The sequence below is a fragment of the Schistocerca cancellata genome, chromosome 5, assembly GCF_023864275.1.
Source record: "Schistocerca cancellata isolate TAMUIC-IGC-003103 chromosome 5, iqSchCanc2.1, whole genome shotgun sequence".
Taxonomy (NCBI): domain Eukaryota; kingdom Metazoa; phylum Arthropoda; class Insecta; order Orthoptera; family Acrididae; genus Schistocerca; species Schistocerca cancellata.
The window spans coordinates 837524582-837544382 of NC_064630.1; the positions used below are offsets into that span (position 1 = coordinate 837524582).

General features: G+C 44.8%; 1 protein-coding gene across 3 annotated transcripts in view; it reads right to left on the bottom strand.

Annotated features, from left to right (window-relative positions):
• Positions 1 to 203: 203 nt before the first annotated feature.
• Positions 204 to 19801, bottom strand: part of LOC126187520 (39S ribosomal protein L41, mitochondrial) — an 86704-nt gene continuing 67106 nt past the window's right edge. Inside the window, exon 3 of one of the 3 annotated variants that reach the window (XM_049928656.1) lies at positions 204 to 578. In XM_049928656.1, the coding sequence (XP_049784613.1) occupies positions 323 to 578 (256 nt within the window). In that variant the 3' untranslated portion in view covers positions 204 to 322. The remainder of the gene's footprint in view (positions 579 to 19801) is intronic. The other 2 variants (XM_049928658.1, XM_049928657.1) reach the window with 2 other exon arrangements.

Genomic DNA, 19801 nt, shown 5'->3' on the forward strand with positions numbered 1-19801 from the left:
GATAATTAATGTCTCTTAAGCTACTACAGAGCTGCAATCAGATGTGACCGTCGACAACAAAAAGTTTAGTTTACTCTTCATGAAAAACTTAAGCAGCTAAAAAATACTGCCGCATCTTCAACAACTGTAAAACAAATCACAAATATTTCAACTGTGTGCAATCAATGGGGCTTGATAATGTATCATAAAATAAAATTTTCCTTTTTAGCAAATTATTAACTTTATTTTGGTGCCTGTGTACAATGTGTATTAACAGTGACATTCTTACTATACAAATACTGATTACCTAGTGTGTTACAAGTCACATAATGTAACAAGTCTCCTACTCTCGGGCACTTCTCGGCAGTTCACCACAAATATCATTTCCAACAGATCTTGCTTTATTCTTTGCTTCATCAGCAGTCAACGCCTCTTCAGGACTTGGCTCTAGAGGGTTTCCGGAGGAGTCCAATTTTCCATTTTTGAAGTCCTCTACTATTTTCCTGCGATACACTGCATCAAATAGGTCACGGGCTGTGAACTCCGACTGTATGACATCCGGAGCAGCATAAGACACGTAAGGTTTTAACTGTGAAAAACTGAATCGAGTTATCTTTCAACTTTCTTTGTAATGTTTTTTAAATTATACTAGTTTTTGGAGTTTAGTAGCTACTGTAGCATAGCTTTATAAAGTTGACTCATTGTTTTCACACATCAATAAATCGTCAGCTCCAACAGTTAATAATGTAAAACAGGTCTTACTTAGCTAAATGGTGAGAGTTGTAAAAAATTAAATAATGTTTAAAAAAATTTATGCTAAAACTCCATCACTAACATTTAGCATACTTTACGGACTACAAGATGCACTTTTTTCTTTGAAAAATTGCCTCCAAAATTGAGATGTGTGTTAGGCTCGGAATGAATGTAAAAATTTCCGGTGTTTGGTTTAAAATTCCCACCAGCCTTAAAAATGGCCATATGTTTGATGTTGCGGAAAACTCATCTCTATCTGGCAACATTGTATCCAACAGCAGTGCACTGATGTGATGAACATGAGTTTTGAGGATTCACAAGCTTGCTAACAATGCCTCCCTCCCACCTCGCCATCACAAACCGTGAACACAGTCTAGCCGATGACGTGTCACTGCAGCAAATGGAGCTAGTGAACTTTAATTGAAAGTCAAGATTTTAAACATGGCTGCAACAGCAACTCTTGAAATTCTTCACGATAAAGGATGACGGCCAAATCAGTTGCAGGATAAAAATTTATTAAAATTCTTGACCAAGGTTTCGATATATATAAATATAGCTTCATCAGAAGTAAAAAATCCTGAACAGGAAGACACTTTCATTAGAAAAACCTTAGCATCGGAAGTGAGAAACACAAAATCTTAAGTAACAGTGAAATTACCAGAGTAATACAGGCACAAAATCTTTTAGTTACTTACTAAAATTACATCATGCAATGGAGATTAATAAAACACCTACGCTTAGAAGTCAGTTTAAGGTACACAAAAGTTAACACCCAATTCGTCCCATCGTTAACGGAATAAAGAGTCGACATCATAAATTATCGAGATTCTTACACACTAAAATTAAAGAAGCCTTTGTTTTTGGAAACAATTATTCTGTTAAAAATAGTGCTGAGGTAATAAACAAGCCAAAATCGATAGAGATCACTTCTTCCTCTCGTTTGGTTTCTTTTGACGTCGTAAGTTTATACACTAATGTTCCAGTGGATATCACTCTTAGGATTATCGAAGATAACATTCGACAACATAGAACTTAAGTGAGTTGCAATTGTCAGAACTTATGTCACTACTGCAGGTTGTACTAGATTACAATTACTTTCAGTTTAATGGCAAAATGTATGAGCAACAATTCGGCTTAGTCATGGGTTGCTCGTTAGCTGGTATCTTAGCTGACATCTTTGTGAATGCGTTAGAAGAAAATTTCTTCAAAAGTAATCCTGCGTTGGGTAATATGATTCCTTTCTATGCTCGATATGTTGATGATATACTCATAATATTTCAAGGGAGTGACCAAGATCTACAACAACTGTTTCATGTTTCTAACAGTTTTCACGAGAAAATGAAATTCACAAAAGAGATACAAAATAATGAGAGAGAACTCCATTTCCTTGACTTGAAAGTTAAGTTATCTGGTAACACTATCAGCTTCGACATTTTTTGTAAAGAAACTTTTTGTGATAATATTATCCCAGTAGATTCTTGTCATCCTCAAACTCACAAAATCGCCTTTTTTCATTCTGCAGTTCATCGTGCTGTGAGCACACCTTTAGGACAGAATTCTTTAGAAAAAGAAATATCTTTATTAAAATTAATGACTACTAACAATGGATACAATCCTAAATTAATTGACCAAATTGTTAAGAAAAAAACAGCTGTAAAATATTCAACTTTAGGAGATAACAGGACGGAAAAGAATGAGTGTAGTAACTTTATTTCTATTCCATTTTTGGGGAACGTTTCATATAAGATAAGAAGACTTTTACAGAAACAATACAGTTACAGAGTTGCCTTTTCCGTAAATAACAGCCTGAAACAAAGAGTAATTCATACTATTGGAGCACGGGAAGAACTCGGCACTAAATCTGGTGTATACAAAATTACTTGTAATGACTGCCCAAACTATTACATTGGACAGACAGGTAGACTCATTAAAGTAAGGTATAAAGAGCAGATGCTAGGTAAAAATGGGGAAAACGTACATAATTCCATGATTGCCGAACATCTATGGCTCTTACAGCATACGCCACACGAACTGGACGATGTAGAGTTGCTTCATGAAGCGAATAAGGGTTACAAACTGGACTTGCTCGAAGAATTAAGATTTTCAAGCATCTGTCTCTAAAAGATGGTTTTGTTCTTAATGAACAGGTGCAGCTTAGAAACAAAAAATTTTTTCAGACAGTTTCAAACCACTCCTTGCCTTAATGTAATATAGTCTGGCTGACTAGAAGTTAGTTTTCTTGCTTGTTGATGCCAGTGAAATGTGCTTTTCGTTTCTTGTTGGGATTTTACGTATTTTTAATGTTTGCTGTTTGTGATTTTCAATGTGTATGTGTGGTTAATTGACTAGTGTGTTTTTATTCACAACGACAGATTGTTTCGTTTTATTGTAACATTTTGGTTCTTTTCGCTAGTATGTATTTCACCGCCTACGTTACGTGAGATTCTCGCGCATTACACTAGTGCCCTCTCTCGTTAGATGTGCTCCATAGCGCAAGCTTCATCTGTTTGACACTAGGACACAGGTAAATTGGTTCCATATTTTCTATTTTACATAAATGTTTTTAAATGGTCTGATAAATAAGTAGGTATGCATGGATTTTAATATGAGCGAGTGTCTGGCACATACCACAAGTGCCCTCTCTCGGCGAAACCATCTGCCCTAGTGCTTTCACAGTCTTGTCTCGATAGTTCATAGGCGAAGTACTGGTGCTAAACTGTTCTCATTGACCCTGTGCACATAGTCATGTTGTACAAATGGAGAAGATGTCTTAATTATTGACAACGCCTTTGGCACAATTGTTTTATTAATCTCCATTGCATGATGTAATTTTAGTAAGTAACTAAAAGGTGGTGGTGGTTAGTGTTTAACGTCCCGTCGACAACGAGGTCATTAGAGACGGAGCGCAAGCTCGGGTTAGGGAAGGAAATCGGCCGTGCCCTTTCAAAGGAACCATCCCGGCATTTGCCTGAAACGATTTAGGGAAATCACGGAAAACCTAAATCAGGATGGCCGGAGACGGGATTGAACCGTCGTCCTCCCGAATGCGAAAGGTAACTAAAAGATTTTGTGCCTGGTAATTTCACTGTTACTTAAGATTTTGTGTTTCTCACTTCCGATGCTAAGGTTTTTCTAATGAAAGTGTTTTCCTGTAAAGGATTTTTTACTTCTGATGAAGGTATATTTATATATACCGAAACCTTGGTCAAGAATTTTAATAAATTTTTATCTTGCAACTGATTTGGCTGTCGTCCTTTATCGTGATTGATTGAAAGTGATTTGTGTTATCAGTAACAATATCTTTGTTAGTAGCTAGTTTTTGTAATGGAAAAAAAATAAAAGGTATTCATACCCTGTGGGCTATTAATTGAAAGTAAGAGCACATGCAGAAGAACAGGGAAACAGAGCATCTCAGTAGCATTGAAATGCTAAGAGCACATGCAGAACAGGGAAACAGAGCATCTCAGTAGCATTTCAGGCCTCTACCAACAGGGGGAAAAAATTGTAATTGGTGAGTTGGTACAGACTGAGAAAAATGAGGAAGACTATATGTGCATATAGAGGAGTGAATGCAAAATGATCATAACAAGGAGATGACGTACTGAAATGGATTCAAGAACACCGTCAAAACGGCACTGGAATTAATACAAAAATGATTCAAATACATGCTCATAGGCTAGCGCTACAGTGGAACATCACAGATTTTATGGGTGGAGTTGGTTCGTGCTACAGTTTTACAAAGCATCATGGACTTACCATGCGAACCAAAATATCTCACAAAATACCACAAGAGTATGAAGAGAAAATATTTTCTTCACATCGCCATATTATTCCACATTGGGGAGGGGTGGGGGCGAACAGTGTGGAACTAAGCCAAAGCGAAAATGGGTGAAACTCCTCTGACATCCAATGTGCCACGTAACACAACTGTTGCTATGAAAGGTGCTAACTAGAACTACAAAAACAAGTGGTCATGAAAAAATGCACTACACTGTTGGCCTTTCATGTTGTGCCGATAGTACTAAACTTAATGCAATGATTTTTTCAAGTGCAAAACAATACTAAAACCATCTGAAATACTGCCAGATGGTGGTGTTCACAAACATAACAAGAGTTGGATGGACAAGGCTAGTATGATATTACAGATTAACAGAGGGTGGGAGAGAAGGAATTGCGCTTTACTAAAGAAGAGTTCTGTCCTTGTTCTAGATCATTTAAGTAGTCACTTGAAAAATTCTGTGAAAGAGAAACTGAGACAGGGAAATACAAAGATCGCTGTTATTCTGGGAGAACTTACTTTACAACTGCAACCTCTTGATGTCTTGATAAATAAACCACTTGAAGTGTATATGAGAGAGGAATGGAACAAATGGATGATAAATGAAACCGAACATGAATTATTCCAAAAGGATCCTTAAAAAGACCTACAATCAAGTTTTTAGTGGACAAAACAGTCATTGTTTAGAGTGAGAGAAGACATTACTGTTAAATCACTCAAAAAGAGCAGCATGACGGCAGTGAAGGTCATCTTATATGGAAAGGACAAGGATGGCAATGAAGAAGAAGAAGAAGAAGAAGAAGAAGAAGAAGGTCAGATTATTTTCAGGGATTTTAAAAGTCAGTTCAGTTTTATGAACTGAGAATTTTTTTAGTCTGGCTTTGCAATCTAATAGTAAAAATAGAAAAAAATGTTATATTCTACAAAAGGAGTCCCTAATTTCTTATAGTCTGTAAAATATGGAATTTCAGAAACTGTCTTTCACATTATGCACATTAACACAGTTCCAGGGGGAGGGGGATCAGCCTTGACAGCAAATGCAAAGCAAGGGGCTAAAAATATATGATATTAGTACATAATGATGGGCACCTACCCTACCTAAAGAATGTCTTGGTATTTAATGTAACAGTGTAACAATATAGAACATGTAAAATGTGCACTTTCATGGCCGGAAATTCACAATTAATAAAATGCTCCAGGCTATTATACTGTGGTCAAGTAGATTTCACCTTAAAATGCAATGTTTCGTCCTCACTTATGACATTTTCAATGGGTATCGAAGGTCCAATTCACAGCATGGCCTCGCTACTGACTACAGCAAAATTCCACTTCCGCATGCTTCCGCGCAGTCGCGTAATGTCATGTTTCGAACATGCAAGTGCTCCTGGCCGTTGTTCACAGCCATCATCATCCTCTGCAGCTATCACCCCATAGTGGAAGACATACACATCTTCCTCAGCACAAGGATCCAGATGTCATTCAATTTCATGCCCTCTTTCCTATTGAAATTCCTGGAGCTCTCGAAACCGAACAGGAAACCAAATATTTGATTCCAGTACGCGGATGATTGTTTTGTGGTGGCATGGCAGGGAGGAACTGGATCATTTTCACAAACATCTGACGGGGATCAATCCAAAGATCAAGTTTACCATGGAGGAGGAGGCAGGCAGAAGATTGAACTTTCCTGATGTGCTGACTTCAAAGAAAGAAGCTTGGGCCACACGGTTTGCCAAAAACCAACGCACACAGAACATTACCTACACCGGGATTTGAACCACCATTAACAATAAAATTGAGGCATCATAAAAACATTGGCGGATAGAGCAAGGAAAATCTGCGAACCAGAGCCACTTGATGCTGAATTAAAACATCTCACCAATGTATTGCTCAAGAATGGTTCTTCTTCCACTGAGGTGAAAAGAGCATTAAGACCAGCACATAGAAATCATAGCAATGCTAAAGTTCCAGTGAAGAAAGTTACTGACCACACAGGAAAAAACTTGAAAAAGCGGAACATCACCATAATCTACAAACCCACCTGGAAGATACAAGAACACCTAAAATCAGTCAAGGATTCTTGTCAACCACTGGGAAAAGCAGGAATTTATAGGATTCCATGTAGCTGTGAGGAGGCATACATGGGGATTACAAAAAGAACAGTAAAAAAAACAACTAGACCAGCACATGGGCAATTGCAGAAGAGGGGAGACTGACAGATCAGCTGTTGTGGAACATGTTCTGCAGCCAGGAGACAACCACATTCAAAATGTGATGTCACACCACTGTGCGGAAGTGGAATTTTGCTGTAATCAGTAGTGAGTCAGGGTGTGAATCGGACATTCAAAGAAGCTACTATCTCCCTTGAAAATGCCCTCCGGGGACAAAATGTTGGATTTTAAGGTGCAATCCATTCGAACGTGGAATAACAGCCTGGAACATATTAGTAACGCAGAACATAAAATCAACAGAGGCAGTACGTATTGATACCCCAATAATATTTCATGTATACAGAATCTCTTAAATAAATAATACAAGCTTGTAACATGAAAATTCCTGGCAGATTAACTCTGTGCCGGACCGAGACTCGAACTCGGGACCTTTGTGTCCGCAAGAGGCACTCTACCAACTGAGATATTCAAGGTAGGAGATGAGGTACTGACAGAAGTAAAGCTGCGAGGATGGCTTGTGAGTCACAACTCAGTTGGTAGAGCACTTGCCCATGAAAGCAAAGGTCTTGTGTCTGAGTCTCGATCCAGCACACAGTTTTAATCTGCAAGAAAGTTTCATACCAGTGCACATGCTGCAGCTTAAAACAAGTTACGCAGAATAAATTTTCTTATTAGCACACACAGCATTTAATTACTTACTGTTCAGAATGTTTAAGCACATTCACAAATAACTGTCACAATAGGGCACAGAGAGAGAATAAGAAATGTGTTTTCTGTCTCTCATGTTTATCAGTTGCAACAGATTTATTTTTTATATTTTATCTATAATTTACATAAGTCATTGATACATTTATGAAACAGCTGACTCCCTATTGATAGTCTGTTTATGATAGTACAGGAGAGGAAATAGGATCCCAACATTAAAGAGTTACTTGCCACAGTTGCTCAAATAATTCCACTGCAAAACTTGTAAGAACCAGCCTACGAAGAAAATGAGACAAGAAGAGAAGAGATCTGTCACTGTATTTCAGCACTTTTACATTTACTATGAAACTGGACTGCATCATTTGATTTGTTCAAGCCCAGAAATCATATATTTTGTTTCCACATAGACGGGGGATCATAAACGATACATAATAACTACAAATATTTTGATACATATAAGTAATTTAAACACACAACATAAACTTAGATAGTGTAACAATAATGGAAATTCCTTAATGGAATAATATGTAAAAAGGCAACCACTCAACAGAGTACAGCACTACACTAGCTTTCAAGTTCTTTAGCATATGCACCCTCTATCTCTACCTCTACACCCACTCCCCCCCCCCCCCCTCTCTCTCTCTCTCTCTCTCTCTCACACACACACACACACACACACACACACACACACACACACACAAACCACCACCACCACCACCACCACCACCACCACCAGCTGTTGAGTGTTTTCATGCACCACACATCACTCAACCGTAGATGAGTGGTCGCCTTTATTTTATGTATTAAACTTAGACAGCACATAATAAATAAATATGTAGCACTGTAACATATTTCCATGTATTCCCTCACAGAGTAAATACAACTATAGGGATTGTACAAATGACTGTGTCCTGAATAGCTAAACCTATATGGAATAGACCATTCTGATTCACTCTGATATTTGTATGAAAGTCGAGTTTGGTTTTATGGTCATGGACATCACTGATCGTCTTAAATGCTGTGAAGCCAAGTTTATGTGACTCCCTTATTTCACTTCCAATTATTATTCTAATCGTCTTCTTTCGGATTTTGAACGTACTTAATACTGCTGGTTTCACAGCTCTTACGACATAACAACCTTGACTTAACTTCCCGTTAACATAAGCTGTGTATCTAACATGACTGACCCACAGACATGTCATGTCATGTCAAAATTATGGGCAATTTAAGAAGGAAGATGAAGGTTTAATTGTTCCAGTGAAGCTGACTTCATAAGTGAAGCTGACTTCATAAGTGTCAGAACACATGCTCTGAGAAACAAAACCAGAACCACACCCAGCATTTGAATTAAGCCATTTAGGAAAATCACTGGAAACCCAAATCCGTATAGGTCAACAAATCTGAATGCTGCTTCTTTTGAAACAGGAATCCAGGAACCTAAAGATTCTGCCACAAGGGTAAGTCTAGCCTGTCAAAAAGAATTTACAAGTCATGGAGGATAATTGGACAGTATGAAGAATTGATAAGCTACGAACAAAAACTGCAGACAGAGAGGGTCAACACCCCGCAAACCGAAGGTGAAAAATTGGAATGTAAAGCTTGTACAGCAGAATACTTTATATCTGCAGAAGGACCGATAAACATGTCTGTTATAGAACCAGTGGGAGTCACTCTATTCATGTATCCAAGTGAAATCAGCAAAGCTATACAAAATACGATGTAAAAACAAAATCAAAAGTAGGAACGACAAATGGAAGACTTAAAATCTGACAGGGAAGCTCTGGAAAAGTTGAGTTTCAGTGTAAAAGACACAATATGCAAAATGCTAGTGTGACTGAATCTAGAGTTTGGATTCCTTATCAAGTAGGATGGTCTGCACATATGTTTCAAATTCAGATGTACACAAGTGGAATCCTAGCATGTCAGTACAGCCCATACAAAGTAATACAGGTGCTCAAAGAACTTAAATGAAATCTTAGAAAAAATTTAGGGAACTCATGTTAGCTGAAGTGAGAGCAACAATTCCACTGCTTGCTTAGAGATAAGAAGAATAATTAATTAACTTATTGATTGATTGATTAACTGAGAGAGTATGGGACCAAATGGTAAGGTCATCAGCCCTGCAATTACAAAGTGGGTTACAGAAGAATGAGGGTCTGCTAAAAGTGGCCGGATTCAGTCAGAGTAATCAAACTATAAAAGAATGAACATCAAACACACACAGTAAAAGCATAAAAGGTGAGACCAAATCTAAAAACTGGAAAAAAGGAGGGTAGTCATGGGCTCACAGACCGTGAAGACTGCAAAAGGAGTCCCAACCACAACCAACCCACCCCTGCTCCAAGACTAAAGGAGAACCTGGAAATAAAAACCACTTTCACGGAGGAAACCGAGGACCAGGTCAATCATCTGTGGATTGTCTGCTAATATTAAATTTAAGAAAGCAGGAAGACCATACTTAGCATGAAGGGTCGAAAGAAGGGGACATTCCACCAATATGTGAGATATCGTCAGTCTGGCGCCACAACCACATTGTGGGGGTGGATCGTTACGTAGGAGGAAACATTGGGTGAGCCGGGTGCCGGGTGTGGCTAACGCGTAAGCGGCATAAAACAGTGGACTCCTTCCGAGGGGGGCAGAAATAAGTGCCCCAAGTTGCAGTAGACTCCTTGATTGTGCAGAGTTTATTACTAGGACCAGTAGCACTCCAGATGGCATTCAACTATTTGGCAAAAAGAGATTTGATATAGATCCACATATCTGCAGCTTGAATCGTCAAAGGAAATGAGGTAAGTATCTATTTCTCTACCCAAACGGTTAGCCAATTCATTGCCTGGGATTCCCACATGGCTTGGGAACCAGAGAAAGATGACTGAACAGGCGGCACACTCAAGGGCAGAGAACAAGGGGTGACGAGAGTAGCATCGATCAATAGCCTGCAAGCTGCTCATTGAATCATAACAAATTAAAACACTATGGAGGGAGGCCTGAGAAACAAAAACGAGGGGCCTGTGAATGGCTAGAAGCTCTGCTGTAAATACCCTACATGATCCAGGCAACAAGGTGCTCGAAGCCGGTAGGAGACGTGTAAGCGTATTCCATCGTATCAGTAGTCTTAGAACCATCAGTGTAAAAGATGGTGGCACCCCGGAACTCTGCAAGGATGGCACAGACAGGATGCCGGTAAACCATTGGAGCAACAGGGACCTTGGAAGAGATCGGCCATAATCGGTGGTCAAGGCGCCGACCAAGGCGGGATATGGAAAAAAAGACACAGGGGTTGGTTGGTTGGCTGGTTTGAAGAGAGAGAATGAACCAAACTACTGGGTCATCAGTCCCTTGTTCATAATAAAACAATGCCACAAGGGTGAGAGTAAGATGGACGAAACACATAACACAAAACGAAAAGAAAGGATAAGCCGCAAGAATGAAGGGAAGGCAACGAATAATAAAAGGAACAAAAGAGGACAAGAAAACAAGAGAGGCACTAGAAACAGAAGGGAGTAAAACATGAAAGCAGATTAAAATGGCTGGCCACTCACGAGAATAAAAAGGGAAAGCCAGCCACGCTGCAACACATTAAAACCTCCACCCTAAAAGCACTACAGTGGAGGATACAGAGGGACAAAGGACATGCGCTAAAACATACATAGAAGTATAAAACCCACTCTCATGGACAAAACGTAAAACTGAAGCTGCTGTGGAGGCATTGTCACCCAACACCGAAAGCAGGGTGTCGGGAAAGTTAAAAGTCTGTCGCAGTCCGGCAAGAGGTGGACGACTGTCATTTGGGAGCCACAGCGACACTGAGGTGGGTCCTCGCGACAGAGTAGGTAACCACGTGTTAGCCACGTATGGCCAATGCGGAGCCGGCAGAGGACAACTGAACCCCTACAAGAGACCTGCATGGAAGACTTCTACACATTCATAGTCTCCTTAATGACACGCAGTTTGTTGTGTGTGCTGTTATGCCATTCCATCTCCCAAAGCTAGAAAACCCTGCAGTGTAAGAAAGAATGCAGGTCAGCTTTGGAGATGCCTATCTCCAGAATCAGTTTCTGCGTCGCCTGTTTGGCCAGCCTGTTGGCAAGTTCGCTGCCGGGCATTCAGGTATGTCCTGGGGTCCACACAAACACCACGGAATGGCTGGACTGTTCCAGGGCACAGATGGACGCTACCAGAGGGTGGCGAGGGTAGCACTGGTCGACAGCTTGCAGGCTGCTCAATGAGTCAGTACACAGGAGAAATGACTCGCCAGGGCATGAGCAGACGTACTCAAGAGCACGAGATATAGCCGCCAGCTCTGCAGTGAAAACACTGTAGCCAACTAGCAAGGAGTGCTGTTCAACATGTCCTCCATGAACATATGTGAAGCCTACATGACCATCAGCCTTTGAGCTGTCGCTGTAAACCACTTCAGAGCCCCAGAACACGTCAAGAATTGAGAGGAAGTAACAGCGGAAAGTGGTGGGGTTAACGGAGTCCTTAGGGCCATGCGAAAGGTCTAGATGAAGCTGCAGCCAAGGCGTACACTATGGAGGTGCATGTAAACGGACTACAAGTAGAAGTGATAAAGGGAAGGACTCCAGATCGGAGAGAAGAGTCTGCACACGAACTGCAATCATTAGCCCTGATCTGGGCCGCCGATGGGGGAGATGTGCAGTCGGGAAAAGGAGATGGTAATTCGGATGCTCAGGGGAACTATGAATGTGTGCTGTGTAACTGGCGAGCAGTTGCGCACATCTGATCTGCAGTGGAGGGACACCAGCCTCCACCAGTATGCTAGTCACCGGACTCATCCTAAAAGCTCCTATCACTAATCGAACCCCACAGTGGTGCACAGGGTCAAGTAAATGCAATGCTGAAGGCGCTGCCGAACCATAAACCACACGCCTAGTCAACTTGGGATTGGACAAGCCCCTGGCAGAATCCACCCTGACATGGAGCCAGCAAGCAACGTTGGTTGGTTGTTTGAGGTTTAAGGAACCAAACAGCAAGGTCGTCAGTCTCTTGTTTCAAATAGGCTCCATTCCACTAATGGGACATCTCAGGAAAGTCAGAACAATAAAAGGGAAGAAGGTAAAAACGTAAAAAGGCAGTCATGTTGTCATTGGTAGAAAACAAAATGAGGGAAGTCGGCAAGAGAACGAACCCAACACTATGCTGAAGCAGCATAGGCAAGACCACCTGTGACGTAAAAGGTACAACTGCTAGAATGTAGAAAGTACATATGGGAAGAGAAAGACTAACCAAGCCTTTAAAAAAAAGGGTAAAAACAGAGTAAAAGGGGAAGAAAAGAGGATTTCGGTCAGGGAGGGGAATCGGGAATATCCGAACACTGCTTACAGTGGGAGACACCCAAACACTCACCGCCCTGCCCCAACACCAGAGAGAGATTAAAAACCTTAAAACTGAGAATAAAAACCACTTTTCCGGAGGAAACCGAGAACCAGAGAGACCATCCGGGAATCGTCAGCCAACATCAAAGGTAAAGTGCGGGGGAGTCCGTACTTAGCATGCAGAGCCAAAAGAAGGGGGCATTCAAACAAAATGTGGGCTACTGACTGGAAGGCTCCACAACCACATAGTGGGGGTGGCTCATCACGCAAAAGAAAACCATGGGTCAGCCTGGTATGCGGAGACGACACAATGTGGTCGAGTCCTTTCGGGAGAGGCGAAAGGAAGAACTTCACGGGCCTGGTGTCACCTTAATTGCACGAAGTTTATTAGACAGGGGAGTAGCCTCCCAAGAATTGGCCCATGACTGTGCGAAGCGGGATTTGATGTGAAGCCATAAATCCGCTGCAGGAGGGATTACAGAAAATGGGGGGTAAGTGACTGCTCCCCCAGCCAAACGATCAGCGAACTCATTACCAGGGATACCCACATGGCCAGGGACCCAAAGGAAGTCAATGGAACAAGCAGCACGGTGAATATCAGCGAGATGGTCATGGATGGCAGAGACCAAGGGATGGTGCGAAAAACACCGGTCAATAGCAAGACTCATCGAGTCCGTACATAACAAAACGTGGTTGTGTTGGGACTGTTTAATAAAGGTAAGGGCCTGGGAAATTGCCATCAATTCCACAGTAAACACCCCACATGTAGGTGGCAGCAGATGATTTTCCATTCCGACAGAGGACGTGAAGGCATACCCCACATGATCAGCAGATTTAGAGCCATCAGTGTAGGAAACAACAGCATCCCGAAACTCCCATAAAATTTGGCGGAAAAAGGAACGGAACACCACCGGGGGGATGGAATCTTTCAGACCTCGCCGGAGAGCCATCCAAATTCGAGGCCGAGGAACTAACCAAGGAGGGGTAGAGGGGAGGGAGCGAGGAAGACAGGACAAAGAAGGAAGCTGAAAATCACGGCAAAGAGACGCAAGGCGCAGCCCAACTGGTAAACCCGCCCGAGGGCGGGAGTCGGGTGGGCGACGTCCATGGTCTGGGAACAGGATAGAATAGGTAGGAAGGATGAGTGGGAGAGGAACGGATACTGAGTGCATAAGACACCAGAAGCTGGGACCGCCGAACAGAAAGGGGGGGGAGGGGGGATCCCAGCTTCAACCAGGAGACTATCAACAGGGCTAGTAGGGAAGGCACCGGTGGCCAAATGGATACCACGATGGTGGACTGGATCCAGCACGTGCAGTGTGGAAGGAGCAGCTGAACCATAAACTTGACAACTATAGTCCAAGCGAGACAGAACTAGAGCACGATAAAGACGGAGGAGGAGGGAACGGTCCACACCCCAAGAGGAGTGGGCAAGGAAGCGAAGGACATTGAGTTTACGGAAACATCCTACCTTCAGGAGTCTGATATGGGGCAGCCAAGTGAGCTTGTTGTCGAAAAGAAGATCCAGGAAACGAAACTGTGGGACCACAGGCAATCTTTGTGCAGCGAGATAGAGCTCTGGATCAGGGTGGATCGTAGTACGGCGACAGAAGTGGACCACTCGCGATTTTAAAGGAGAGAATTGAAACCTGTGTGAGAGGGTCCATGCAGAGGCACGCCGTATAGCTACCTGGAGCTGCCGTTCTGCAGATGCCATCGAGGAGGAACTAACCCAAATGCAGAAATAATCCACATACAGGGCAGGGGCGACCAAGGGACCGACAGAGGCCACAAGTCCATCGATAGCAATGAGGAAAAGAAGGACACTTAAGACAGAACCCTGTGGGATGCTCGTCTCCTGGGTCTGTGGAGAACTAAAAGCAGTACCAACTCGGACTCTGAATGACCGATGGATCAGGAACTGGCGGATAAAAATCGGGAGTGGGCCCCGAAGACCCCACTGATGAAGGGTAAGTAAGATGTGATGGCGCCAGGCCGTGTCATAGGCCTTGCGAAGGTCAAAAAACACTGCAACCAAATGGCGGCGCTGGGAAAAAGCCTGCCGGACTGCGGATTCCAAGCAGAGTAAATGATCGATTGGAGACCGTCCCTCTCGAAAGCCACACTGGTAAGGGGACAATAGATCCCGAGATTCGAGGACCCAATTGAGCCGATGGGCTACCATCCGTTCAAGTAACTTACAAACAACATTGGTCAAACGAATTGGCCGATAGCTGTCAACAGATAGGGGGTTCTTACCAGACTTAAGGACAGGAACCACAATGCTATCCCTCCACTGAGAAGGGAGGTCACCCTGGAGCCAGATACGGTTAAACATCCGAAGAAGATGTTGCCGTTGTGGAGTACTGAGATGTTGAAGCAGTTGGTTATGAATGGAGTCTGGGCCAGGGGCCGTATCATGAGAAGAAGATAGAGCAGAAAGAAATTCCCATTCAGTAAAAGGTTCGTTGTAAGATTCTGACTCACAAGGGGTGAAACATAAGGTGGAAGCTTCAGCCCACTGCTTTTGATGAAGGAAAGCAGCTGGATAGGAGGCTGACGCTGATGCCACTGCAAAATGGTTCGCTAGATGTTCTGCAAGAACTAATGGGTCCGTACAAATGCCATCTGGGAGGTGAAGGCCTGCGAGGGTGGACTGCCGATGGCAACCTTTGAGAGAGCGAAGAGTAGCCCATACCCGTGACAGAGGGACAGTAGAACCAAGGGAAGAAACGAATCGTTCCCAACATATCCGCTTGCTCTGTTTGATTAAATAACGGGCTTTAGCGCAAAGGCGTTTAAAGGTAGTAAAGCTGGCTACGGATGGGTGCCTCTTGAAGTGTTGCAAAGCTCGACGGCGATCACGGATGGCAGTGGCAATAGCCGTACTCCACCACGGGACTTGCCGGCGACAAAACAGTCCAGATGAGCGCGGGACAGCAAGGCTAGCAGCGCGAACAATCGCGTCAGACACGTCACGTAGGACGTCATCAATACAACCCGACAAAGAGGGAGAAAACGCGACCTGTGCAGTGTATAGAGGCCAATCGGCGTGTTGGAAAGACCAACGAGGCAAACTGTCCATCGGGGAGCGGGAAGGGAGCGTGATAATCAACGGGAAATGGTCACTATCACAAAGGTCGTCGTGTGGCGACCAGTGTAATGAAGGGAGGAGAGAGGGAGAAGAAAGAGAAAGATCAATGGCAGAAAAGGTACCATGACCGGCACTGAAATGAGTAGGGGAGCCATCATTAAGAAGGCACAGGACGTGGTCTGCAATAAATTGGTCAATAAGAAGACCTCGTCTAGATGGAAAGGCACTGCCCCACAAAGGATGATGAGCATTAAAATCCCCGAGGAGGAGGAAGGGAGGAGGAAGTTGCTGAAGAAGGGCGGTTAAGGTAGCAGGTGTAAGAGTCCTGTCAGGAGGGAGATAAAGATTGCAAACTGTGATTGCAGAGTCGAAGTGGACCCTAACAGCAACCGCTTCCAGTGAAGTTTGAAGAGGAATCCACATGCTAGCAATGTCTGTGCGGACCAATGTACAAACGCCACCAGAAGCCCGCAGGGGTCCAACCCGATTTCGACAGAAAACACGGAAACCACGGAGGGTCGGTGAGTGAGCATCAGTAAAATGAGATTCCTGGAGAACCACACAAGCTGCCGAGTAGGACGAAAGAAGGGATTTCAATTCCGGAAGGTGGCGATAGTATCCATTACAATTCCATTGGAGAACCACAGAACGATGGTTTAAATAGGGGCTGAACACTTTAAATCCAGTCACACCGCCGGGTCCCCACCCGTCACCGACAAGGAGGGGGTGACATCCATGAACGACAGGTCAGAATCCAGTTGTGAAGTTGGGGAAGGGACCTCCGGTGACACCAGAGGCTCTTTGTCCCGGGACTTATGTTTCTTCTTCCCTTCAAGCTGAGATCGAGGAGGGCTGTGTGGCATGAAGGAGCCAGCTGCAGCAAGATCAGGAACAGAAAGAGACCGGGCGATCTGGGGGCCGACAGACCGCGGCTCTCGCGGTCGTCGCGCGGCAGCAGACCTTTGGCCTGGTAGGTGCCGGGAAGGGGCATCCCGGGAGAGGCGCCCTTGACCGGCAGACGCCGAAGGAGTGGGACACTTCTCCGGCTGGGGAGGGGGAGCAGCACCCAGAGGAGAAGGCGTGGGAGCCGCAGGGGAGGGGGGGAGGAGAGGGGTCTGGGATGGAGGTAAGGAAGGGGGAGGAAGGGGGAGGAAGGGGTGAAGATGTAACCAAGGCGTAACTAGATGTCATGGACACAGGGTGGAGTCGTGCATATTTCTTACGGGCCTCTGTGTAGGTTAAACGATCGAGTGACTTATACTCCTGCATCTTTTTTCCTTCTTATATACTGGGCAATCTGGTGAACGTGGAGAATGACTACCATGACAATTTACACAGACAGGAGGGGGAACACAGGGTCTCCCCTCATGGAGTGGATGTCCACAGTCACCACAGAGAGGGGCCTGTGAACAGTGGGAAGACGTGTCCAAAACGCAAGCACTTAAAACACCTCATAGGAGGTGGGATGTACGGCTTCACGTCACAGCAATAGACCATAATCTTAACTTTCTCAGGGAGGGTATCCCCTTCAAAGGCCAGGATAAAGGCACCAGTATCAATATGATTGTCCTTAGGACCCTTCTGAACACACCGAACAAAGTGAACACCCCGCCGTTCGAGATTGTCCCGAAGTTCCTCATCAGTTTGAAGGATGATGTCCCTGTGAAAAATCACACCTTGTACCATATTTAGAGACTGGTGGGGGGTAATGGACACAGGTATTGTGCCGAGATGGGTACAGGCACGAAGGGCCGCAGATTGGGCAGCGGAAGCAGTTTTTATCAGCAACGAACCTGACCGCATCTTGCTCAGGGAGTCCACTTCGCCAAACTTGTCTTCAATGTGTTCCACAAAGAATAAAGGTTTGGTATTGGTGAAAGTATCTCCATCAGTCCTGGTGCAAACTAGGTAACGGGGGAAAGGTTTTGCCCCTAGCCGACGGGCCTGACCCTCTTCCCAGGGGGTAGCCACGGAAGGGAAGGCCGAAGGGGCAAGAGAAGCAGCACTTGAGGAATCAGTTCCACGCAGAGAGACGGCCGCAGAAGAACAGCCAGAGTTCTGGACCCATATGCGGTTCATTTGCATAGTGTCTGCCCTGATACCACCCACTCCGATCAGGGGCTCTCCTCATGGGCGCCACCCAGCCACAGCGAGGGCCGTCTGGCACGGCGGCCATTGCCGGGAGTTCCGATGCGCCAGGATGACGAGCAACCACTCCGAGGCATGCATGAGGAGGTCACAGCTCAGGTATCAGAAGTGTGGTCCCTGTGTGTGCAGGGGGCTCAACCAAAAGGGTACATAGCGACCCCACCACACGGGCTGGCTACCGTGCTGGCTATGCACCCTAGCATCAGACAACGACGTGAAAGAAAAGATGGAATGTACTTGGAGGGCGCACGTCGGAGACACTAGGTAAGGTGCTCTTCCCCAAATGGCTCACACTACGGAGGAGAAATTTTGTAATGGAGGTCAAACCCCAGAGGGGGACCAAGGAATGCCGAAAGGAGGAGATGATTATGCAACAAAGCCGAATTAGAAAACCAACAGAACCAGGAGGATAGCGGGGCCAACATAAGCAAGGACACCAAGAGAGGGAGAGGAGAGGGCGAGGGGAAAGGAGCAAGGAAGGGAAAGGAGGGGAAGGGAAAGGAAATGCAGCCCTGGAGAGAAAGAAGGCTGCAATGGCTCAGGGCCCCGTGCTCGCCACGCACGTATCCACAAAAGAGTTGTGGACCCCCTGGGGGGAGCAAGCAACGTGACTCCAGGACCCAACCCAACCGTCGACATACCATACGTTCCAGCAGCTTACAAAGAACGTTGGTGAGGCTGATTGGCCAATAGCTATCCACATCAAGCGGGTTTTTACCAGGTTTGAGCACCGGAATGATGATGCTCTCCTGCCATATAATGAAAAGACGCCATCACACCAGACCCGGTTGAAGATGACGAGAAGATGTCGCTTGTAGTCAGATTAGAGATGTTTAACCATCTGGCTGTGGATGCGATAGGGCCCAGGAGCTGTGTCGGGGCAATGTGCAAGGGCACTGAGGAGCTCCCACTCGGTAAATGGGGCGTTATAGGATTCACTGCAGCGTGTAGTGAATCGGAGGATGTCCCCTTCCAGCCGCTGTTTGAGTGTGCAAAAGGCTGGGGGTAATTCTCTGACACAGAGGCTCAAGCAAAGTGCTCGGCAATAGCGTTTGCGTCGGTACATATCTCGCCATTTATGCTAACACCGGACAGTTGTGGGGGCCTGGTACCCGAAAAGACATTTGATCTTTGCCCAGACTTGGGAAGGTGATGTTAGGAACCCAATGGTGGAGACATATCTCTCCCAACACTCCTTCTTCCATTGGTTGATAAGGTAGCGAACAAGGGCACGGAGCTGTTTAAAAGCTATGAGGTGTTCCAGAGAAGGGTGCCGCTTATGCCGCTGTAGAGCTCGCCGACACTCCTTAATTGCTTCAACGACTCCCAGTGGCCACCAAGGATCTGCCTTACGCCTTGCGCACTCGACAGAGTGAGGGATCGTGTTTTCTGCCACAGAAACAATTGTGCTAGTCACCTGCTCAACCATCACATCGATGTTACAGTGTGGGGGAGATTCGGCAGTGACAGCAGAGGTGAAAGTTCCCCAGTCCGCCTTGTTCAAAGCCCATCTAGGCAGGAGTCCACGTGCCTGACGCTGGGGCCGTGACACGACGATGGGGCAGTGGTCACTAGCACACAGGTCATCATGTGCTATCCAGTGGATAGATGGGAGAAGTCCTGGGCTGCAAATTGATAAATCAATGGCCGAGTAACTACCATGTGCCACACTGAAATGTCTGGCGGCCCCAGTATTTAAGAGGCACAGGTCGAATTGCGTCAGTGAAGTTTCGACATCTCTGCCTCGGCCAGTAAGCATGGTACCACCCCACAAGGGGGTATGGGCATTAAAATCTCCCAGAAGTAGGAAAGGTTTAGGGAGTTGATCAATCAGTGC